The following is a 24509-nucleotide window of genomic DNA, read 5'->3' as shown; positions in this document are numbered from 1 at the left end:
ATCCATTGATTCATTTGTGAATATAATATATAAAATATAATAAAGTAAATATTATATTATCTTCCACTTTAAAGCTGTGGTTCCGCCACCAGAGGGCGCCACCAGCGAACCTTCCGGATGTGACGTACGAGCCAGCGAACCTTCCGGATGTGACGTATGACCCTCGACCCCGGAACTCCCCACGCGCTGTGATGGAGGAGAGCAGCACGCGGACAGAGGAGATGGAGAACGTGCAGAAAACTGAGAAGAAGAAGAGGAGCAAAGAGGAGGAAGAGGAGGAAGAGGAGGTGAGAGAGATAAGAGAGATAAGAGAGAGGGGTTGTTGTTGTTGTTGTTGTTGTTGTTGTTGTTGTGGTGGTGTTTACAGACACTATGATGGATCTGTGTTGAGTAGCAGAGCAGCTAGCCACAGTAAACATGGAGGGAATAACCAACTCAAACTTTAGAGAAGCTTCTCCTCAGGGTTTCTACTGTAAACGGGATTAAACATAGCTGTTCTCTAACTACTCTAAACAACACTAACTAGCCCTCTCTAACTACTCTAAACAACACTAACTAGCCCTCTCTAACTACTCTAAACAACACTAACTAGCCCTCTCTAACTACTCTAAACAACACTAACTAGCCCAATAAATCAGATGGTGACTGTAGTGTGTGTTATAAATCAGATCGTGACTGTATTGTGTGTTATAAATAAGATGGTGACTGTAGTGTGTGTTATAAATCAGATGGTGACTGTAGTTTGTGTTATAAGTCAGATGGTGACTGTAGTGTGTTATAAATCAGATGGTGACTGTAGTGTGTGTTATAAGTCAGATGGTGACTGTAGTGTGTGTTATAAATCAGATGCTGACTGTAGTGTGTGTTATAAATCAGATGGTGAGTGTTGTGTGTGTTATAAATCAGATGGTGACTAGTGTGTGTTATAAGTCAGATGGTGACTGTAGTGTGTTATAAATCAGATGATGACTGTAGTGTGTGTTATAAGTCAGATGGTGACTGTAGTGTGTGCTATAAATCAGATGGTGACTGTAGTGTGTGTTATAAATCAGATGGTGAGTGTAGTGTGTGATATAAATCAGATGGTGACTGTAGTGTAGTATGTGTGTTATAAATCAGATGGTGACTGTAGTGTGTGTTATATATCAGATGGTGACTGTAGTGTGTGTTATAAATCAGATGGTGACTGTACTGTGTGTTATAAATCAGATGGTGACTGTAGTGTGTGTTATAAATCAGATGGTGACTGTAGTTTGTGTTATAAGTCAGATGGTGACTGTAGTGTGTTATAAATCAGATGGTGACTGTAGTGTGTGTTATAAGTCAGATGTTGACTGTAGTGTGTGTTATAAATCAGATGGTGACTAGTGTGTGTTATAAGTCAGATGGTGACTAGTGTGTGCTATAAATCAGATGGTGACTAGTGTGTGTTATAAATCAGATGGTGAGTGTAGTGTGTGATATAAATCAGATGGTGACTGTAGTGTAGTATGTGTGTTATAAATCAGATGGTGACTGTAGTGTGTGTGTTATAAATCAGATGGTGACTGTAGTGTGTGATATAAATCAGATGGTGACTGTAGTGTGTGATATAAATCAGATGGTTAGTCTAGTGTGTGTTATAAATCAGATGGTGACTGTAGTGTGTGTTATCAATCAGATGGTGAATGTAGTGTGTTATAAATCAGATGCTGACTGTAGTGTGTGTTATAAATCAGATGCTGACTGTAGTGTGTGTTATAAATCAGATGGTGACTGTAGTGTGTGTTATAAATCAGACAGATGGTGACTATTTTTCTAGAGTTTGTTGTTGTTTACAGTGTTATTGACTGTTTTCTTCTTCAGGTCTTCAACTTAAACAACAAAACTCCGGGGGATGAGGGGGACGATGAAGATCTGTCGGACAGTGAGGACAGCGTGTTCTCAGGACTGGAGGATTCTGGGAGTGACAGCGAGGATGAAGAGGAGGGAGAGGAGGAGGGATCACATGAAGAAGAAGATCTGAAGGATGATCAGATCCTGCAGCCAGAGAAGAAGAAGGGAGGACTGACAGCAGAAGAAGAGAAAAAGGAAGACGAGTACAGACAGGACTCTTCAGACGAGGAGGTGAGACGTGTGTGGTGTGTTCAGGGACATCAGGGCATTGTGTGGTGTGTTATGGCGCTTTTCCACTGCACAGCTTAGTACGGTATAGCTAGGCCTTGTTAGGACTGGCTCACTTTATGCTGCGTCTCCATTACAGTTTAGTAGATGGGGCAGTAACTATAGTAACGCAGTGTAGGCGGAGCTGTGACGTCATCTTCAATGAGAACCACAAAACCAACATTAGCTGTTAGCACTCAGAGCTCACAGCTCCTCATATCTGTTCAGAAACTAGACAAACAAGTACAAGTACAAACCACAGACTGTGTGTCATGGCGAGTACAGTCACTGGTTTATTTATGTCTGTAGGCCGTTGTTGTGAGTGTGGACGGTCGGAGCATATACAACGTTAGCTTAGCCGATCTCCATTTAGAAAACACGCATTTTAAAAGGTTTTTCTTTTAGGCCGTCTGTCTGCAGACTTGTCAAAGCATTAATTCATGGTTTTTACTAACCGGTATCAGTATGTTGTTACTTCGGCATCATTTTGAAACGTGTATTACAATTAAATCACGGTCAAATATGTTCATCTTGTTGTAGTTGCCAGCGATTCTCTCACTAGTTTAGCATACTCAGCCCGGTTGTTGGCCCGAAAAGAACCTCGATTTTGGAGAGCCAGAAAACTGTGAAAAAGTACCCGCAAGCCGGAACTACGCCTAGTGGAAACGCAACCAAAAACGGGCCGGGCTAAACCGCGCTCCGCGCTGTAGTGGAAATGCGCCATTAATGACCTGTGTGGTGTGTTCACTGACCTCTCGCTAGGGATGGGTACCGAGCCCCGGTATTAAACGGGCCCCGGGGCTGAATTATTAAAGACCGTGGTACCGTTAAGCTCCGACGTTATCGGTCTTTTTATCTGTACTGGAGACATCTAAAAAATATGTCATGTGTATTATTGCTACACAAACATTATATTGCAGTTTTAGTGTCGCCAACTCTGTTTCTAACATACAAAAAGACTGCAAAATGCGTCATTTTTAGTATTTTCGATCTCCAATCCAGACGAGAGATCTCTCTCCCCCGCCTGCTTGCGAGGGGGCGGGGCAGTTTACACACACGCAGCTGCTACATGCAGCAACACACACACACGGAGGAGATGGCGGAGAGAACGCGCTCCGAGGTGTGGTTCAACTTTACCCGTCTCGCTCGTTGCCTAAAGTGCAATAAGAGTTTAGCATGTCAGGGCGGTAACACGAGCAATCTGTCTAAACATTTAGCAAAAGTGCACCACATTCAGACGGAGGAATGCACCGGGTTCGACTGTCTTTCTAGTAGCTCTGTAGCCCCATCCACGAGTAACGTTTCCACGTCAGGTATATTATGTATGCTAGCAGCAACACACGGAGCTAACTCAATGATTCAAACATGGGTTAATGAGTAGAGGTAACAAAGTTGTTTATTTTGTTAAAGTTTCAGCCATTCTGTTCACAGTTCTGTCATCAGATTATTTAATATGATTTGTTAAAACGTTGTTGTTTCTGTTGATGTGAAATATTATGTATTTAATTTAAATAAAAAGCAATGTTAGTTTTGTTCACAATTTGTTAATTTTCATTTAATCGTTTATTTGAATAGGGACAATGCACATTAATGAACACTTTAGACAAATAATGCTTCAAGTGTAAATATGCCGGATTTTAGCTTTGAGCTCATTTCCATCCGTAGTCCCTGACATACAGTTAGTGTATTAACTAACTATAGTTAGTTTACCTCATTTTTTTCTCCAAAAGAACCGATAAGAGTACCGTTAAAAGACCGGACCGATAAGTGGTATCGATAAAAGTAGTAGTACCGTTAAAACCTTAACGATACCCATCCCTACCTCTCGCTGTGCAGGACATCCGGAACACCGTGGGCAACATCCCGATGGACTGGTACAAAGACTTCCCTCACATTGGATACAACCTGGATGGGAAGAAGATCTTTAAACCAATCAGGAACAAGGACGAACTGGACGAGTTCCTGGACAAAATGGATAACCCGGACTACTGGTGAGCCTGCTAGCATAATGCTAACTCTCTCAATGGTTTGAACAGGGAATGCTAACTATGCTAACCCTCTGTCTGCAGGAGAACGATCCATGACAAGCAGACAGGAAGTGACATCATCCTGTCAGACGACCAGGTGGCGCTGGTGAACCGTCTGCAGAGAGGACAGTTCGGAGACCTGCACTTCAACGAGTACCAGGTATAACGAGTACTACAGTACACAGAGAGTACACAGACACTACAATACAACGAGTACCAGGTACACACAGTACACAGAGTACCTGGTACACAAAGTTTCGGTCAGTGTTTGCCGTTAGAAACTATTTACTCAGGAATAAGGTCCTCCAGAGGCTCTTTAACCTGTATAACCCCCCCTCTCACCTGTCTCTCTCTCACCTGTCCCCCCCTCTCTCTCCCCCCTCACCTGTCCCCCCCCCCCAGCCCCAGGTGGAGTTCTTCAGCTCAGACGTGATGCTGCACCCGGTCACTAACCGCCCGGCTGACAAGAGGAGCTTCATCCCCTCTCTGGTGGAGAAGGAGAAGGTCTCCAAGCTGGTCCATGCCATAAAGATGGGATGGATCAAACCAAAGCGCCACGAGGAGGCGGAGGGCAGGTTTTACGACCTGTGGGCCAACGAGGACTGTACCACTTCGCTGGCTCGTCTCAAGATGCACCTGCCGGCCCCCAGAGCCCCCCTGCCGGGACACATGGAGTCCTACAACCCCCCCCCAGAGTACCTGTTCACTGAGGAGGAGGTGAGCTGTCTGTCTCTCACCTGTCTGTCTCTCACTGACCCCCCCCCCCCCCCCCCCCAGAGTACCTGTTCACTGAGGAGGAAGTGAGCTGTCTGTCTCTCACCTGTCTGTCTCTCACCTGTCTGTCTCTCACCTGTCCTCAGAAAGCCCTGTGGGAGCAGCAGGATGTCTCCGACAGGAAGTGTCCCTTCGTCCCTCGCAGGTTCTCGTCCCTCCTTCAGGTGCCGGCGTTTCCTCGCTTCCTCCACGAGAGATTTGAGCGCTGCCTCGACCTCTACCTGTGCCCCCGCCAGAGGAAGCTGAGGGTGAGCCAATCAGAGCACTGTGTGTGTGACAGCCAATCAGAGCGCTGTGTGTGAGACAGCCAATCAGTGCGCTGCACCGAATGTGTGTGAGGACCATCAGTAACCTGTCTGTCTGTCTCTCTACCTGTCTGTCTGTCTGTCTCTCTGTCTGTCTCTCTGTCTGTCTCTCTACCTGTCTGTCTGTCTCTCTGCCTGTCTGTCTCTCTGTCTGTCTCTCTACCTGTCTCTCTCTCTGCAGGTCAATGTGAATCCAGAAGATTTGATTCCCAAGCTCCCCAAACCAAAAGACCTGCAGCCCTTCCCAACAACACAGTCTCTGGTAAACACAAAGACACACACACACACACACACACACACACACACACACGTAACATTTATCTTGTTGAGGATCAATATAATATATATGTGTGTGTGTGTGTGTGTGTGTGTGTGTGTGTGTGTGTGTGCAGGTGTATCGGGGTCACAGTGGTCTGGTTCGCTCCATCAGTGTGTCTCCTTCAGGACAGTGGCTCGCCTCAGGTAACACCTGCTGTACTCTGTGTATAATATGTGTGTGTAACGGTGTGTATTAGTACACTGTAAGTATGTGTGTGTGTGTATCAGGGTGTGTGTATAATGTAAGTGTGTGTGTGTGTATAATGTAAGTGTGTGTGTATCAGGGTTTGTATAATGTATGTGAGGGTGTGTATAATGTAAGTGTGTGTGTATCAGGGTGTGTATAATGTAAGTGTGTGTGTCCGCAGGCAGTGATGACGGCTCGGTGCGGTTCTGGGAGGTTTGTTCGTCTCGCTGCCTGAAGACGGTCCAGGTGGGCGGAGCCGTGAAGAGCGTGGCCTGGAACCCCAACGCCTCCCTGAGCCTGCTGGCTGTGGCCCTGTAAGCACTCACCTGTATTTACCTGGGGCCTCATTTATAACGCCTTGCGTAGGATTCACGTGGGAAGGTTGCTTACGTAGGACAAAGCAAAAAAGTAGGTAGAGAAATGTTCCGACATTTTCCGATTCATAAAACACAGCGTACCGGCGAGGGAAGTGCGTACCGGCACTTCCCTCGCCTGTTTCCCTTTATAAATCACAATCGACTAGAAATGCGGCGCAGCTTTTGCGGGCTTCACGTAACGCCCATATTTGCCTATAAATAGTCAAAGAAACGCCCATTCATTCATTCATTTTGACTGACTGCATGAAGTAGATCGCAGGAAATGACGATAGAACAGCTAAAAAAGACATCTCACATCGTGTCAGATTTAGGTTATTTTGGGGAGGTCGAGATAAATCATATTGTTTGGTGGATGCAGTTTGAACCAGAGTAGCAGCATGGAGGTCGGATCGTCACCAAAATAAATAAATAAGTGGTCCGAAAAAGGTTAATGACAAAAAAAATACACATAACCTTCCTCAGGCAGTGTGTTTGTCCCGGGGACAGGAGAGACCCCCTTGATGAGAAACTGTAAGAAATGATCGGGGAATCCCTCCGGAGTGGAGTCATGACGACTGGATCTGAAATATTTTGTTGTATTTGGTGGTTTGTGTTCCAGCTGTCGATCAGCAACTATATATCCATAATCCACCAGTTAAAGGAAATACAATGTGTTGTGTTATATTAGCTGTACAATTTACCACATATAGTGTTCTTAGTTTCCATACCTCCTGTGTTTTACGAGCGACTTATCAAGTCTTGGCAAACGGCATAAAACACGATTAAACGTGATAGTATATAAAACCATGCTCGTATCTAAAACCTATAGAAATGCAAAACGGCGTCAGTTTAGACGAATTCTGTCCTTCTGCTTACCGCATCATTTATGAGAAAACATTTCATAACATTAACACAACATATTCGAGGTGGTTTTAAATAACATATCCGTATTTATTTATTTCTCCAAGTTATGTTTTTGTGTGCACTGAGGAGTCTCAAACAGGCGTTTGTTTAATCATTTTAAGATTGGCTTTAATCAATGTTTGAAAATGAATTCTTCATATTTGATAAATGAGAGGTAACATTTGATTTATGGTATTATTTCCACATATTTCTCTCCATTCTTCCTTCTGCCAACGGTGTCGCAGTTTCTCGTCTCTCCCGTTTGTGTGCTTAGTGCGTACGCATGGGTTAGAGTTTGCGTGGAGGACCGCACATTTTCCCCTCAAGTTAGTTTTTTATAAATCGCAAACATTGCGTAGAAACTGGCGTACGCCATTTTTTGAGCGTATATCCCTTTATAAATGAGGCCCCTGGTCTACAGAACTCACCTGTATTTACCTGGTCTACAGAACTCACCTGTATTTACCTGATCTACAGAACTCACCTGTATTTACCTGGTCTACAGAACTCACCTGTATTTACCTGGTCTACAGGTCTCGCCCGTACTTACCTAGTCTACATAACTCACCTGTATTTACCTGGTCTACAGAACTCACCTGTATTTACCTGGTCTACAGAACTCACCTGTATTTACCTGGTCTACAGAACTCACCTGTATTTACCTGGTCTACAGAACTCACCTGTATTTACCTGGTCTACATAACTCACCTGTATTTACCTGGTCTACAGAACTCACCTGTATTTACCTGGTCTACAGGTCTCACCCGTACTTACCTGGTCTACATAACTCACCTGTATTTACCTGGTCTACAGAACTCACCTGTATTTACCTGGTCTACAGGTCTCACCCGTACTTACCTGGTCTACATAACTCGCCTGTATTTACCTGGTCTACAGAACTCACCTGTATTTACCTGGTCTACAGAACTCACCTGTGCTGGTCTCACCTGTACTTACCTAGTGTACATAACTCACCTGGGCAGGTCTCACCTGTGGAGGACTCACCTGTGTGCTAGTCTCACCTGTGGAGGTCTCCCCTGGGCAGGACTCACCTGTGCTGGACTCACCTGACGCTCTGTCTGTTTCAGGGACTCCATGGTGCTCGTCCTGTCTCCCGCTCTGGCAGACAAACAGGTCGTCTCTGCGTCAGAGCGACTGCTTGCCGGTCCACAGGGGACGGAGCCTGCAGAGGAGGCGGGGCCTGTCACCTGGACTGACACGGAGGGGGAGGAGCTAAACCAGGGCATCCGCCTTAAGATCCAGCACCCAAAGGTGAGACACACCTTCAGAGACACCTGTCACGAACCGCATCTTCAGATATTGACTCACCTGTCTGTCTCACCTGTCTGACTCACCTCTCTGTCTCACCTGTCTGTGCTCACCGGTCTGACTCACCTGTCTGTCTCACCTGTCCTCAGCCCGTCCAGCAGGTGGCGTGGCACGCTAAAGGAGATTACCTGGCCTCTGTGATGCCGGATCACTCCAGCCACCTGCAGGTGTTCATCCACCAGGTGAGTCGGAGGCGGAGCCAGAACCCCTTCAGGAAGAACAAAGGGCTGGTGCAGTGCGTATCCTTCCACCCCGTCAGGCCCTACTTCTTCGTGGCCACGCAGCGCTCCGTCCGCATCTACAACCTCGTCAAACAGGAAATGACTAAAAAACTGCAGGCCAACTCCAAATGGATCTCCAGCATGGCCGTGCATCCCGGGGGTAAATTCACCATAACACCAGATTCACCATAACACCAGATTCACCACATCACCAGATTCACCATAACACCAGATTCACCACATCACCAGATTCACCATAACACCAGATTCACCATAACACCAGATTCACCACAACACCAGATTCACCACATCACCAGATTCACCACAACACCACATTCACCACATCACCAGATTCACCACATCACCAGATTCACCACATCACCAGATTCACCATAATAATAATAATACATTACATTTATAAAGCGCTTTTCCTGGTGCTCAAAGCGCATACAAGCAAGTAAAACAAAATAACAACAAAAGTAGAAAGTGCTAAGCTAGGAGGAATAAGGCCAAGGGGTTAGTTGATTAGGAGTTGAAGGCAAGAGTGAAAAGGTGAGTTTTGAGGGATTGTTTGAATGATGTGAGAGTGTTGGCTGGGGAGGGAGTTCCAGAGGGTGGGGGAGGCTGCTGCGAAGGCCCTGTCCCCCCAGGTCCGGAGCTTTGTCCTGATGGGCTGCAGTAGGTTATAGTGTTGCACGGTGTACCGATACTTGAAAGGTACCGCGATACCCTGCCGTTAAAAACGTTACGATTCCTCCGTTTCATTAGTATCGGTACTTTAAGAATGACGGGGAAAAGTACTCCGGTGAGAAAGCGCTGTTTTAATAAGAGCCGTGTGTGTTCAGCGCTCTGCTTCCACTCCCTGCACTGCAGCCGTGCCTGCAGCCCCTCCCCTCTCTCGTGCACGCGCTAGCTGCCAGAGCATGTGAGGAAACGAGAAGCTGCAAGTGGGAGTGCAACTGCCGCTGCGCCTCGGCTTGTTGACAAGAAAGACGCCAGAAGCGAAATGTGGAAGTATTGTAGCTATATCTCTGACAGTGAGGGCAAGCCTACGGACACCACGAGGCCTGTCTGTAAGACATGTTTTAGATCCCTGCAAACCAAGGGAGCCAACACATCAAACGTGGCTAAGCACCTCGCCGACCGGCATCCAGAGCTGTTTAAAGACAGACAGGTTAGCGAATATGATAGATAACATAATTACATCATGCTCAAGCCCATGCCCTCAAATCTAAGTCAAACAAGTGTCATTTATTTTGTGACAAACGAACGTTTTCGTAGTTTGACGAGGCAATTAATGGCAATGATAACTGTCTAATATGGCTATCTTTTTAGCTAACTTACCAATGTGGCTAACATCTGCAATGTACATTTTGTCAATAATTATTTATATTACTGTACTATTACATGTTAATAAAATATAAAGTTAACTATCAAAGAAATCACATAAACTCAAGTATAAAGAAGAGACCATGTTGTAAGAAAACACTTAACAGATAAACTACAATTTTATTGATCATGAAAATAATAAAAGAAAAGAATCGGAATCGCAATTCTTGACTTGGTATCGAAACCAAAATGTTGGTATCGTGACAACACTAGTAGGTTAGCTTCAGCAGACCTGAGGCGACGGGTGGGGGTGTGTCGTTGGATGAGGTCACAGAGGTAGGGGGGGACAAGGTTGTTGAGGGCTTTGAAAGTGAAAAGTAATATTTTAAAGTCAATGCGGTGTTGTATGGGGAGCCAGTGGAGGTCATGGAGGATAGGGGTGATGTGGTCGGGTGGAGGTGAGCAAGCGGGCAGCTGAGTTTTGGACATATTGAAGTTTTTTTAGTATGAATGCAGGTGATCCAAAAAGTATGCTGTTGCAGTAATCCAGTCGGGATGTTATAAAGGCATGGATCAGAGTTTCAGCAGCGGTCGATGAGAGGGAGGGTCTGAAGAGAGGGTCTGATGCGGGCGATGTTCTTTAAATGGAAGAAAGCGTTTTTTGTGACCTGGTTGACGTGAGGGAGGAAAGTGAGGGTGGGGTCGAGGATGATACCAAGGTTACGGATGTGAGTGGAGGGGTTGACAATGGAGTCATCGATTTGGAGTTGTTAATGGAGATGAATTGATGTCTGTCAGAGAGATAGGATTTAAACCAGGAGAGGGCAGTACCGGTAATGCCAATGGAAGACTGGAGGCGGTTGATGAGGATGGAATGGTTTGAAGTTTGAACAACTTCATGAAATGGTTTGGTTTGAACAACCATAACACCAGATTCACCACATCACCAACAACAACACCCGATTCACCACATCATTCACCATATCACCAGATTCACCACTACACCAGATTCACCATTACACCCGATTCACCACATCATTCACCATATCACCAGATTCACCACTACACCAGATTCACCATTACACCCGATTCACCACATCATTCACCATATCACCAGATTCACCACTACACCAGATTCACCATTACACCAGATTCACCACATCATTCACCACATCACCAGATTCACCATTACACCAGATTCACCACATCATTCACCATAACACCAGATTCACATCATTCACCATATCACCAGATTCACCATATCACCAGATTCACCACATCACCAGATTCACCACATCATTCACCATATCACCAGATTCACCACTACACCAGATTCACCACATCACCAGATTCACCACATCATTCACCATATCACCAGCTTCACCACTACACCAGATTCACCACATCACCAGATTCACCATTACACCAGATTCACCACATCACCAGATTAACCACATCATTCACCACATCACCAGATTCACCACATCATTCACCATATCACCAGCTTCACCACTACACCAGATTCACCACATCACCAGCTTCACCACTACACCAGATTCACCACATCACCAGATTCACCATTACACCAGCTTCACCACATCATTCACCATATCACCAGATTCACCATTACACCAGATTCACCACATCATTCACCATATCACCAGATTCACCATTACACCAGATTCACCACATCACCAGATTCACCACATCATTCACCATATCACCAGATTCACCACTACACCAGATTCACCACATCACCAGATTCACCACATCATTCACCATATCACCAGCTTCACCACTACACCAGATTCACCACTACACCAGATTAACCACATCATTCACCATATCACCAGATTCACCACTACACCAGATTCACCACTACACCAGATTCACCACATCATTCACCATATCACCAGATTCACCACTACACCAGATTCACCACATCACCAGATTCTCCGGGCCAATCAAATGTATTTATGTTTTAAACCTGTGACATCACTGCTGAGGGGCGGGGCTTGTGTCTGACCTGTGTCTGTCTTCAGGTGATCATGTGATCTGTGGCAGCTACGACTGCAGGCTGAGCTGGTTCGACCTGGACCTCTCAACCAAACCTTACAAGATGCTCCGGTACGAACCTGTCCATCAAACGTTGTTGTTGTTGATGTTGTTGTTGATGATGATGCTGATGATGTTGTTGTTGTTGTCTGCAGACACCATAAGAAGGCAGTGAGGGGCGTGGCCTATCACAGACTTTACCCTCTGTTCGCCTCGGCGTCCGACGACGGATCCGTGATCGTCTGCCACGGCACCGTCTACAAGTAATGACCTCACTTCCTGTCTTTGACCTCACTTCCTGTCTCTTTGACCTCACTTCCTGTCTGTAACCTAACTTCCTGTCCCCACAGTGACCTGCTGCAGAACCCTCTGCTGGTTCCAGTGAAGGTTCTCCGAGGTCACGTGATCACCCACGACCTTGGGGTTCTAGACGTGACCTTTCACCCCTCCCAGCCGTGGGTCTTCTCCTCCGGCGCCGACGCCACCATCAGACTGTTCACCTAGCAACGGTTGCTAGGACACCATGTGCTGTTGTAGGCTGTAACCATGGAGATGTGACCTGTTTACTTTTTAATAAAACTTGTTGTCTGCCTTCTGTTGCCATGGTAACTGTTTCTTCTTCTGTGTGTTTTTAATAATAAAAGTAATGCATGGTATTTTATAGCTTTACCTCGAAGACGCTCACTAATAAAGTCTAGAGGAATGTGTCGTTTTAAAGGTCTCCTATCATCCAGAATGCACTCTGATGTCTTCTCTACATCCCCATGTGTCCCCGGTGTGTCAGGAGACTCTCTAAGTGATGTCTTCTCTACATCACCATGTATCCCCGGTGTGTCAGGAAATAAACCCCTCTCTCTTTTCCTCCGTACCCACATCTCTAAAAACGGGGGAACAACGGAGCTGATCCAGATTTGCTGCGTCATGACCACATTACTAAAATGTGGGCGGGCTTTACACCCACGGGCCAATCAGAAACAATGAGACATGTTCTGGAAATAATATGGTCTGTGTTTACATTAGCATGCTAACACTCAGAGCTAACCTGTACTGGAGAGAGTATGTGTGAAGAAGCAGGAAATCAAAAGGAACTCACCTTGTGGTAACCCTTAAGGCACGGACACACCAGGCCGATTATCGCCCGGTGGGCGTCAGGCCGACGATGAGCGTCGACACGCCCTACTCAGATTGGTGTGTCCCGCACCGTCGGGTCTTTTCAGCCGGGCCGACGCCTTTTCGGCCGAAAACCCGCCATGTTGAATCGGCGGGCAGTCGGCAAAATAAATCACTCTGATTGGCTGTTCAGCTAGCGAATCAGTGCATGAGAAGCGAAACGGAAGTGAGGGACCCAAACAAACGATTAAGAAGGCAAATCTGAGATTTCATTTAACTCCAGCTCTCGACACAGGTTCGGGAAAGCCCCATGAGCTTCTCGCTGTAGAGTGAAAATGGAACGCACAAGCTATTTGTTGTTTGTTTATATCACGCAGTCTGTTCTTCTTCTCTCGGTTATCACGCAGTCTGTCTTCCGGTTGTTGCCTCTTTTGAATGACGAATACACACTACCGCCGCCTGCTGGTAAGGAGAGTTATTGCCACTCACGCATGCCCAGTTCGTACGTGCTTCTTGGCCGTCGGCTGAAGTCTTTGCGGTGTGTTCCAGTGCGACACATGGCCAAGACGCAGAGACGCGAGGCGACGCAACAGTCGGGGTCCATCTGTGTCAGTTCTTTGTCGTCAGATTGGTGTGTCCGGGCCTTGAGAGAGAGAAAGAGTTTGAGCTCCATACTGTTTCAGAGAGAATCCTTGATGTGGTTTGGAACATGATATGGAGTTTCATCACGGCAGCATTTAGCTGAGTTTCTGCTGGGAGAGTTCTCCTGATGAGATCTCTCTCTCTAAAGCTACTGACCCAGAGTCAGCTCTTTAGTTACAGCTGGAAGAGAGGGGGGAGGCCCTACAAGGATCTGTTTGGGGTTTGGAGCAGAACACTTCAGAGACATGTCTTTATATATCTGAGACCTATGATATCTGCCTAAAGATAGTATAATAGGAGACCTTTAAATATGAAAGGTTTTGGAGCTATTTCACTGAGACACCTCATCGCGGAGCTTTTCAGGCTTCAACCTAAAGGTATATTAGAACACCCTATAAATGTGATGTCTTAAAGCTGGAGTACTTGTGAGGGATAAAAACGTGGACTTTCTGGTAAACAACTTGATTTTGTTGAGTAAACGTTTTATTCATAAGTGTAAATATTTGAAAGCTAAACCTCATATCAACGGATGGAAGAATTAATTCAAAGTTTTTGCAAAATCGCTCGAATACATGACGGACAAAAAACGCCCCGAAACCTCTCCTTATTGGGCTCATTTATGTTTCTTGAACAGGACCTGCACACTTTCAAAAAGCAAAAACATTTTATTTGTATTTTTTGTTTGCTATATGTTGTTTGTATGTTTGCACTGTATCAACCCTAAGTTACTTTTTTGACTGTTATAATGAGCTTTGATGGTTTGTAAAACAATTGTGTCGATACAATTTTTCGTTTTTATATATAAAAAAAAACTTCATCGCGGAGCTATTTCAATGTGACACCTCATCGTGGAGATGACGGAGTTATTTCACTGTGACACCTCATCGTGGAGCTGACGGAGTTATTTCACTGTGACACCTCATCGTGGAGCTGCCGGAGTTATTTCACTGTGACACCTCATCGCGGAGCTGACGGAGTTATTTCCCTGTGACACCTCATTGTGGAGCTGCCGGAGTTATTTCACTGTGACACCACAACATGGCGCTTGAAGAGAAAATCAAACCGAGCCGCGAAAAATGCGAATATACCAGCTGCTACTGGTGAGTGGAACTACAACATGTAGAACTACAACATGTACTGTGTAGAACTACAACATGTACTGTGTAGAACTACACCATGTAGGCAAGGCAAGGCAAGGCAAGGCAAGTTGATTTATATAGCACCTTTCAACACAAGGTAATTCAAAGTGCTTTACAAAAATGGAAGACATTTTAAAAATTGCATTTAAAATCAGTCATTAAAAAGGAAAGATAATAAAATAAACATTAAAAGAAAAAATACATGGATAAAAGTTAAAAGTTACAGTGCAGTTTAAGATGTGAATAGTTCAATTAAAAGCAGCGGCAAAAAGAAAAGTCTTCAGCCTGGATTTAAAAGTAGTAAGAGTTGCAGCGGACCTGCAGGTTTCTGGGAGTTTGTTCCAGATATTCGGAGCATAATAACTGAATGCTGCTTTACCATGTTTAGTTCTGACTCTGGGGACAGAAAGCTGACCAGTCCCTGAAGACCTGAGGGTTCTGGATGGTTCATAATTTAGCAGTAGGTCAGACATGTATTTTGGGCCTAAACCATTCAAAGCTTTATAAACCAGCAACAATATTTTGAAATCTATTCTTTGACACACAGGAAGCCAGTGTAAAGACTTCAGAACAGGAGTGATGTGATCCACTTTCTTAGTGTTAGTGAGGACTCGAGCAGCGGCGTTCTGAATTAGCTGCAGCTTTCTAATAGATTTTTTAGTGAGACCTGTAAAGACACCATTGCAGTAGTCGAGTCTACTGAAGATAAAAGCATGGACAAGTTTTTCCAAATCCTGCTGTGACATTAGTCCTTTAATCCTAGATATGTTCTTTAGGTGATAGTAGGCTGATTTAGTAACTGTTTTAATGTGACTGTTGAAACTCAGGTCAGAGTCCATGACTACACCTAGATTTCTGGCTTTATCTGTTGTTTTGAACATTGCAGACTGAAGCTCAGCGCTAACTTTTATACGTTCTGCCTTGGCTCCAAAAACCATTACCTCAGTTTTATCTTTGTTTAATTGGAGAAAGTTCTGACACATCCAGTCATTGATTTGTTCAATGCACTTACTCAGTGTTTGAATTGGAGCATAATCTCCTGGTGAAATTGTTACGTAAATTTGTGTGTCATCCGCATAGCTATGGTAACTTATTTTGTTGTTTTTCATTATCTGAGCCAGTGGTAGCATGTAGATGTTAAAGAGAAGAGGCCCCAAGATGGAGCCTTGAGGTACCCCACATGTCATATTTGTCAACTCAGATGTGTATTTACCTATAGAAATAAAGTTTTTTCTGTCCTTTAAGTAGGACTCAAACCAATTTAGAACTGTTGCCGAAAGTCCCACCCAGTTTTCTAGTCGGTCTAGTAATATGTTGTGGTCAACAGTGTCAAATGCAGCACTGAGATCTAATAATACTAACACTGAAGTTCTGCCACTGTCTGTGTTTAAGTGGATGTCATTGAAGACCTTTACAAGAGCAGTCTCAGTGCTGTGGTTTGGACGAAATCCTGACTGGAACACATCCAAACAGTTATTTAAATGCAAGAAGTTACTCAACTGTTGAAATACTACTTTTTCAATGATTTTACCTAGAAATGGCAGGTTTGATATTGGCCTGTAATTGTTCATTACTGAGGCATCTAGATTATTCTTTTTTAAGAGCGGTTTAATGACTGCAGTTTTCAGGGCCTCTGGAAAAATACCTGAGTGAAGAGATGTGTTTACTATATGAAGTAGATCTGAGGCCATGCAAGGAAAAACATCTTTGAAAAATCCTGTTGGAATAATATCAAGGCAGCAGGAGGAGGATTTCAGAAGTTGAATAATGTCCTCTAAGTTTTTACCATTAATCTGATGGAATTGTGTCATGGTGTTTGAATTGATATTAGGTGGACATAGGGACAAAACATTTGCTGTACCTGATGTAGAGGCACTGACTGCTTGTCTAATTTTCTGAATTTTGTCAGTGAAGAAGGAGGCAAAATCATTGCACGCCCTGGTGGATAGAAATTCAGAGGCTACTGACACTGGGGGGTTAGTTAGTCTGTCGACGGTAGCAAACAAGGCACGTGCGTTGTTTTTGTTTTTGGTAATGATGTCAGAGAAGAAAGACTGTCGTGCGTTTTTCAATTCCAAATTATAAAGGCCAAGTCTCTCTTTATAGATTTCAAAGTGAACCTGGAGATTTGTTTTTCGCCACCTACGTTCAGCTTTTCGACACTCTCTTTTTTCTGTTCTCACGGCCATGGCCTTTCTCCATGGAGATATTTTCTTGCTAATCACTTCCTTTACCTTAGTTGGAGCAATGGTATCTATAACATTTTTAATTTTTGAATTAAAATGATCTACTACCTCATTTACTGAGATGTTAGCAGGGGCAAGTGTGGATGAGAAATTATGAGTAAACATTTCCCTAGTATTTTCAGTTAAATATCGCTTTGTGGTTACCTCTTTCTGAACATTTTTGTGAACAGAAATAGAGCTCTCAAAGAAAACACAGGAATGATCAGAGAGTGCAACATCAGTCACCACAACCTTTGAGATATTCAGACCCTTTGAGATAATTAAGTCCAGAGTGTGCCCCTTATTGTGCGTGGGCTCCGCCACATGCTGAGTCAGTCCATAGTTATCAAGAACACAAAACAGTTCTTTAGCCCCTCTGTCCTGGGGGTTGTCAACATGGATGTTAAAATCACCAACAATGACTAAACGGTCAAAGTCAATACACACTATAGACAGCAGTTCAGTAAAATCATCAAAAAAGCTTGCACAGTATTTGGGTGGTCTATAGATATTTAGGAACAGAGCTCGAGAGGAGCATTTCAGCTGAAGGGCCACATATTCAAAAGAAGCAAAGTCCCCATAAGATGTCTTCCTGCATTGAATGGAATCATTGAACAAAATAGCAACTCCACCCCCTTTCTTATGCATTCTTTCCTGACTCATAAAACTAAAGTTGGGAGGGGTTGATTCGATAAGAACAGCTGCACTGTTATTTTGTTCAATCCAAGTTTCCGTTAAAAACATAAAATCGAGATTGTGCTCAGTGATAAAATCATTGATTTAAAATGTTTTTCCTGCCAAAGACCTGACATTTAATAAAGCTAGTTTAAGTTTGTTAAATACACTATCAGTAAAACATTTTGTGACAAGCTGTGGCTGACATGGAATCACTGCTAAATTTGATAACCTCACACAAACGTTTGAGCACTTCCTGTTTCTAAGCTGATTTACCGCTCTTAATCTATTACCTATCAACACAGATATCGGCAAAGCTACTGGCAGGCAGGGCCCCGGCATGTGCTGGAAAGAGTTGAGAGTGCCATATGCCCTTGAGCCTGGACCCAGCACATATCAGTAAAAGTTTGTTGCGTTTTGTACACACACATCCTTATCAGGCTTCGGAGACTGCAGATGCTTTCTGGGAGGTGGTTGACATAGGCACAGTGATGAAGACGGGGGAGATGGTGCGCGTCTCTGCTTCGGTGATTTTGGTGGGCGTCGTTGAGGGGCGGGGGTAAAGGACATGCTGCCAACCCTGCATCTCGCCTTCATGCGGTCATCGAACTCCAGGGGGGAGGGCGAGGGTGAAAGGGTGAGCGGAGAGTAGAGAGAGCTGGGAGATGAATGAAGAGTATCCTCCAAGGCGTTGACAGGGGGGGTGACGGGCAGTGGAGACTCCTCCATTTGTGTCATAGGTCTCCCATAATCAGAACATTCCTCAGGCGGGTGCAGTGATACTTCTTCAGGGTTTTCTGCGCAATGTGTTGTGTCTTTCTCCTGTTTTGATTCCTCTTGCCGCTTGTCCTTGGCAGAGGGAACAGATTGCTGACGCAGGCAGTTGAATATGTTAGAGATAAACAATTTCACTCCTGACTTGTTCAGGCAAACTCCATCTGCCTTAAAAAGATGTCTGCGATCCCAGAAAAAGTTAAAATTGTCAATAAAATGGACAGAATGGTCAGTGCAGGCAGCTGAAAGCCACATGTTCAATGCAACAGTCTGCTGAATCTCTCCACTCCTCTTCTGACTGGCGGTAGAGGGCCACTGATGAACACCTCCGCATTTAGAGAGCTGACAGTTTCCAACAGACATTTAAAGTCTTCTTTCAGCGCTTCTGACTGTTGTTTCACAACATCATTTGTTCCAATATGTAGTACCACATTCTTCACAGTCGGATGTTCAGCCCCAATATGCAGGATCTTCTCAGCCAAGTCGGAGACCATATCCTTGGGAAAACAGAGTACTTTGGTGTTGTTCTTACTACACAGACCTTTTACATCTCTTACAGCAGAATCACCCACAATCAGAGTTTCAGGCCCAGCCGTTAGCTTTCCCTCTAGCCTTTTACTTTTGGAGTAGCTATTGGTCCTTACCCTGCTGTGTGAAGAGGACGGGTTATCCAGGTCATCAGAAAGAGATCTCCGGTTCTCGGTCAGCGGAGCGTATCTGTTCTGGATTGGCACACTTGGTGGTTTAGGAGGATTGTTTGTAGTTCTCCCTTTAGCAGCTGTCCACGGCTGTTTCCTAGTATGAATAGGGGTTGGAGAGGCACTCTTCCTGGGTGATAACAATGCAGGCCAGCCGGTCGCATCACAGATTTCAGAGCGCTGGGCTCTGCCTGTTATTCGTCCTCCCAAATCCCATGGAAATGATTTACTCTTAGGCTTTGCACCCAGAGAGTTCCAGGGAGGACTACCACTTGTAGATTTATTACCCAGTACACAGCCCTCCTGTTCCTTGGAAACCTTGTAGCTGCTAACTAGCTGTGAGTTAGCATACCCTTTTCCATTATCTTGCAACACTGGTAAAGTGGTGTTATTCCCACAACATAGTCCATTCACTTCCACGTTAACTTCCAACCGTTGCATTTTCATTTCCAACACAGCCATCTTCTGTTGAAGTTTGTGGAAGTCATCTGTAGAGAACGGAGGCATTTTGCTACCAACTAGCTTAAGCTAAATAGCATGCAGTAGCCTACCAGGCTTTAGCTGTTGCTAGGCCACGCTACTGTAAGACTGAGGTCGTCGTAAAAATGTTGAAATATGGCTGAAACCCTCCGTCTATTTACGATGAATAACTGTCCCAGTGATAAGTTAATGTCCAGGAGCCGCTGCTCGAAGTTTTCAGAGAATAAGAATAGGAAAATCAGCATAAAAAGTAAGCAGAGGCAAGAGCAAGCAGAAAAGCGTCTGCACTGTAAGAAAGATAACAGTAGGCTCAGAAAGATAACAGTAGGCTAGTATGTACTGTGTAGAACTACAACATGTGACATGTAGAACTACAACATCTACTGTGTAGAACTACACCATGTACTGTGTAAAACTACAACCTACTGTGTAGAACTACAACGTGTACTGTGTAGAACTACAACATGTACTGTGTAGAACTACAACATGTACTGTGTAGAACTACAACATGTAGAACTACACCATGTACTGTGTAGAACTACAACATGTACTGTGTAGAACTACAACATGTACTGTGTAGAACTACAACATGTACTGTGTAGAACTACACCATGTACTGTGTAGAACTACAACATGTAAAACTACACCATGTACTGTGTAGAACTACAACATGTAAAACTACACCATGTACTGTGTAGAACTACAACATGTAAAACTACACCATGTACTGTGTAGAACTACAACATGTAAAACTACACCATGTACTGTGTAGAACTACAACATGTACTGTGTAGAACTACAACATGTACTGTGTAGAACTACAACATGTACTGTGTAGAACTACAACATGTAGAACTACACCATGTACTGTGTAGAACTACAACATGTAAAACTACACCATGTACTGTGTAGAACTACAACATGTACTGTGTAGAACTACAACATATCCAGAACTCTGCTGCCCGCCTCCTCACCCGCTCCCGAGACCACATCACTCCCGTCCTCCAGAACCTCCACTGGCTCCCCGTCCGTCAAAGAATCGACTTCAAAGTCCTCCTGATTACTTACAAAGCCCTCAACAATCAGGCCCCCCCTACCTCACAGACCTGCTGCACCACCACACCCCCCCTACCTCACAGACCTGCTGCACCACCACACCCCTTCCCGCTGCCTCGGCTCATCAGAAGCCAACCTCCTATCCATCCCCACCAGCATCAATCACCGGACCTGGGGGGACAGAGCCTTCTCCGTCGCTGCCCCCTCCCTCTGGAACTCACTCCCACAACCCATCAGAGACTGCACTGACCTCACCACCTTCAAAACACTCACCTCTTCAATCTGGCTTTGAATGTGTGATTGTTTTTTTTTTATTATTTGACTTTAACTTTAACTATATATATTTATTTGTTCTTTTCTTTTCACTATATCTGTAAAGCGTCTTTGAGCACCTGTAAAAGCGCTAACAAAATAAATCTATTATTATTATTACAACATGTACTATGTAGAACTACAACATGTAGAACTACAACATGTACTGTGTAGAACTACAACATGTAGAACTACAACATGTACTGTGTAGAACTACAACATGTACTGTGTAGAACTACACCATGTAGAACTACAACGTTTTTCTTCTGCAGTGAGGAGAATGTTTGGTGTCTCTGTGAGTTCTTCAGGAGAGAGGACGCTGCTCAGCTGGAGGACATGTTTGTAGTTTTTATCTCCAATGAGAATAGAACGGTGAGAACACACAGATATATGTAATGTAATATGGTTTAATATCATTTAATATAATGTATGTGTTTCAGGTTCCTCTGTGGAGGCAGACGTCTGGACGGGGGGGGCAGCCGGTGGTCTGGGTCTGTGATGTCACAGCTCATTAGCATATACTGATGTCATGGTGATGTCACGGCGATGTCACTAATGAGGTCATGCTGTGTTTCAGGATTACCACGTGGTTCTGCTGCAGGCGAGGTCTTCTGTGGTTTATGATCTGGACTCGGAGCTGCCGTTTCCCTGCAGCTTGAAGCGTTACTCCTCTGAGGCTCTGAGGAGTGAGAGGGGGATACGACCAGCTTATCACAGGTAACACACACCTGAACACAGGTAGCACACACCTGAACACACAGGTCACACACACGTAACACACCTGAACACACAGGTAACACACACCTGAACACACAGGTCACAAACACCTCAACACACAAGTCACACAGACACAACTGAACACACAGGTCACACACACCTGAACACACACCTGAGTGAGCTTCTGAGTGAACAGGTGTGATCGTTAGCGGTGCGTAACGGCATTAGGTAATCAGGAAAATAAGTAAAATATGTGTTTTGTGTCTCTGAAGGAAGTGACATCACTTTCCCTCTCTCAACAGGAAGTTGCGTGTTGTTCCCGCTCACAGCTTCCTGTTGAACTTTGCGTCCGATCGATCGCACATGAAGAACTCTGACGGCTCGTGGAAGATGCCCCCCCCCCCTTACCCCCCCATACACACTACAGGTAAAACACCTGTAACGGAGTGATGACATCATCATGATGATAGATAGATAGAATCAGAGGATGAAACCCTCTTTAATGTTCTCACATGCAGAGTACACAGTGACATGTGTTCTCGGCTGTGAACCCGTCCTAGCACTAAGAGTCTAGTACTAGACTCCTAGTGCTAGACTCCTAGTGCTAGACTCCTGATACTAGACTCCTGGTACTAGACTCCTGGTACTAGACTCCTGGTACTAGACTCCCGGTACTAGACGTCTGGTACTAGACTAGACTCCTGGCACTAGACTCCTGGGACTAGACTCCTGTTACTAGACTCCTAGTGCTAGACACCTGGTACTTGACTCCTGGTACTAGACTCCTAGTGCTAGTCTCCTGGCACTAGACTCCTGGCACTAGACTCCTGGTACTAGACTCCTGGTGCTAGACTCCTGGGGCTAGACTCCTGGTACTAGACTAGACTCCTGTTACTAGACTAGACTCCTGGCACTAGACTCCTAGTGCTAGTCGGCTGGCACTAGACTCCTGTTACTAGACTCCTGTTACTAGACTCCTGGCACTAGACTCCTGGTACTAGACTCCTAGTACTAGACTCCTGGTACTAGACGTCTGGTGCTAGACTCCTGGCACTAGACTCCTGGCACTAGACTCCTGGCACTAGACTCCTGTTACTAGACTCCTGGCACTAGACTCCTAGTACTAGACTCCTGGTGCTAGACTCCTGGTACTAGACGTCTGGTGCTAGACTCCTGGTGCTAGACTCCTGGCACTAGACTCCTGGCGCTAGACTCCTGGCGCTAGACTCCTGGTGCCTGACTCCTGGTACTAGACTCCTAGTGCTAGTCTCCTGGCACTAGACTCCTGGCACTAGACTCCTGGCGCTAGACTCCTGGCGCTAGACTCCTGGTGCTAGACTCCTGGGGCTAGACTCCTGGTACTAGACTAGACTCCTGGTACTTGACTCCTGGTACTAGACTCCTAGTGCTAGTGTCCTGGCACTAGACTCCTGGCACTAGACTCCTGGCGCTAGACTCCTGGTGCTAGACTCCTGGGGCTAGACTCCTGGTACTAGACTAGACTCCTGGTACTTGACTCCTGGTACTAGACTCCTAGTGCTAGTCTCCTGGCACTAGACTCCTGGCACTAGACTCCTGGCGCTAGACTCCTGGTGCTAGACTCCTGGGGCTAGACTCCTGGTACTAGACTAGACTCCTGGTACTAGACTCCTGGTACTTGACTCCTAGTGCTAGTCTCCTGGCATTAGACTCCTGGGACTAGACTCCTGGTACTAGACTCCTGGTACTGGACTCCTGGTACTAGACTCCTGGTACTGGACTCCTGGTGCTAGACTCCTAGTGCTAGACTCCTGGTACTAGACTCCTGGTAATAGACTCCCGGTACTAGGATGGGTTCACAGCAGAGAACCCATGACACTGTGTGCTGTGTACTCTGCATTTGAGAACATTAAAGAGGGTTTCATCCTCTGATTCTATCTATCTAGGAGCAGTGGGAGTGGGGAAGCCTTGCATCACTGTGATGTAACTGTTTGTTCACATCTCGATGACGTTAATAACTAATGATAACGTCACTGTTTCTCCTCAGAGAGCCGGATGAACCTTGATGACTTCATCAGTATGCGCCCTGCTTACGGCTGGGGGCGGGTCTTCAGTCTGGAGGAGTTCCTGAAGACACACCTGGGGGGGGCCTCACCTTCATCACCTTCATCACCTTCATCTTAACCTTAACCTTCATCACCTTCATCTTAACCTTCATCACCTTCATCCCCTTCACCTTCTTCTTAACCTTCACCTTCATCACTTTCATCTTCATCACCTTCACACTTTCATCACCTTCACCATCTTCAGCAGCTTTATCTTCGTCTCCATCGTGCTAATAAAATGTTTGGGATATCCCGCTTTAAAACTATCGATCATCATTTATTATTATAAATATTATTTGTATTCTTGTTATTGATTGGTTGTCAGTCTGTTGTTTACAGTTGACTCTTTGTAAACAAACCTCAGGGTCAGAGGTCAGACTGAAAAATGTTGCTGTTTGTGTGTAAATAAACCTGTGTGTTTATGATAAGTCACGAGTATCATTACGGAGCTCTTTGTTGGTAAAACAACAGCAACAACAACAATTGTTCTCATGGATCTGTATCAGATGGGGTGGGGGATAAAAAAGGAACAGCTGCTTTGAGTTTGTTTGAATTTCATTTGATTTATGAAATAAAAAAGACAATTACATAAGAGATTAAATAAATAACCCTCCAAACATCCGGGTACTAAACCGGAGGCACCCGTTCTTT

General features: G+C 45.0%; 2 protein-coding genes across 3 annotated transcripts; both read left to right on the top strand.

Annotated features, from left to right (window-relative positions):
* Positions 1–152: 152 nt before the first annotated feature.
* Positions 153–12538, top strand: bop1 (BOP1 ribosomal biogenesis factor). Its single transcript, XM_034125328.1, has 14 exons — positions 153–287; positions 1846–2106; positions 3979–4133; positions 4212–4329; positions 4572–4886; positions 5030–5191; positions 5430–5510; positions 5641–5710; positions 5935–6067; positions 8101–8284; positions 8431–8722; positions 11934–12018; positions 12102–12209; positions 12297–12538. Exons 1-14 carry the CDS (start codon positions 192–194, stop codon positions 12448–12450), a joined length of 2214 nt encoding a protein of 737 aa, XP_033981219.1. The 5' UTR covers positions 153–191; the 3' UTR covers positions 12451–12538.
* Positions 12539–14650: 2112 nt separating this feature from the next.
* wdyhv1 (WDYHV motif containing 1) lies at positions 14651–24290 on the top strand. 2 transcript variants are annotated; one of them, XM_034125327.1, is made up of 6 exons: positions 14651–14798; positions 21330–21429; positions 21498–21548; positions 21635–21774; positions 22077–22201; positions 23801–24290. In XM_034125327.1, exons 1-6 carry the CDS (start codon positions 14737–14739, stop codon positions 23935–23937), a joined length of 615 nt encoding a protein of 204 aa, XP_033981218.1. In that variant the 5' UTR covers positions 14651–14736; the 3' UTR covers positions 23938–24290. The 2 variants fall into 2 exon arrangements, with proteins under 2 accessions (XP_033981218.1, XP_033981217.1); XM_034125326.1 differs by lacking the exon at positions 14651–14798 and having other exon boundaries at positions 21123–21429.
* The last annotated feature ends 219 nt before the right edge of the window (positions 24291–24509 follow it).

This window comes from Trematomus bernacchii, unplaced genomic scaffold (genome assembly GCF_902827165.1).
Source record: "Trematomus bernacchii unplaced genomic scaffold, fTreBer1.1, whole genome shotgun sequence".
Classification (NCBI taxonomy): Eukaryota; Metazoa; Chordata; class Actinopteri; order Perciformes; family Nototheniidae; genus Trematomus; species Trematomus bernacchii.
This window is presented reverse-complemented; position numbering and strand designations above follow the sequence as displayed.

What these genes read in the sequence shown, in the direction of transcription:
- bop1 (XM_034125328.1), top strand. Translation starts at nt 192, where the DNA reads ATGGAGGAGAGCAGCACGCGGACAGAGGAGATGGAGAACGTGCAGAAA. An exon ending in ATGGATAACCCGGACTACTG is followed by an intron (nt 4,134 to 4,211) that starts GTGAGCCTGCTA and finishes CTCTGTCTGCAG; the next exon opens with GAGAACGATCCATGACAAGC. An exon ending in AGCCTGCTGGCTGTGGCCCT is followed by an intron (nt 6,068 to 8,100) that starts GTAAGCACTCAC and finishes TGTCTGTTTCAG; the next exon opens with GGACTCCATGGTGCTCGTCC.
- wdyhv1 (XM_034125326.1), top strand. Translation starts at nt 21,256, where the DNA reads ATGTACTGTGTAGAACTACAACATGTACTGTGTAGAACTACACCATGT. An exon ending in GGGGGCAGCCGGTGGTCTGG is followed by an intron (nt 21,549 to 21,634) that starts GTCTGTGATGTC and finishes GCTGTGTTTCAG; the next exon opens with GATTACCACGTGGTTCTGCT. An exon ending in ATACGACCAGCTTATCACAG is followed by an intron (nt 21,775 to 22,076) that starts GTAACACACACC and finishes CTCTCTCAACAG; the next exon opens with GAAGTTGCGTGTTGTTCCCG.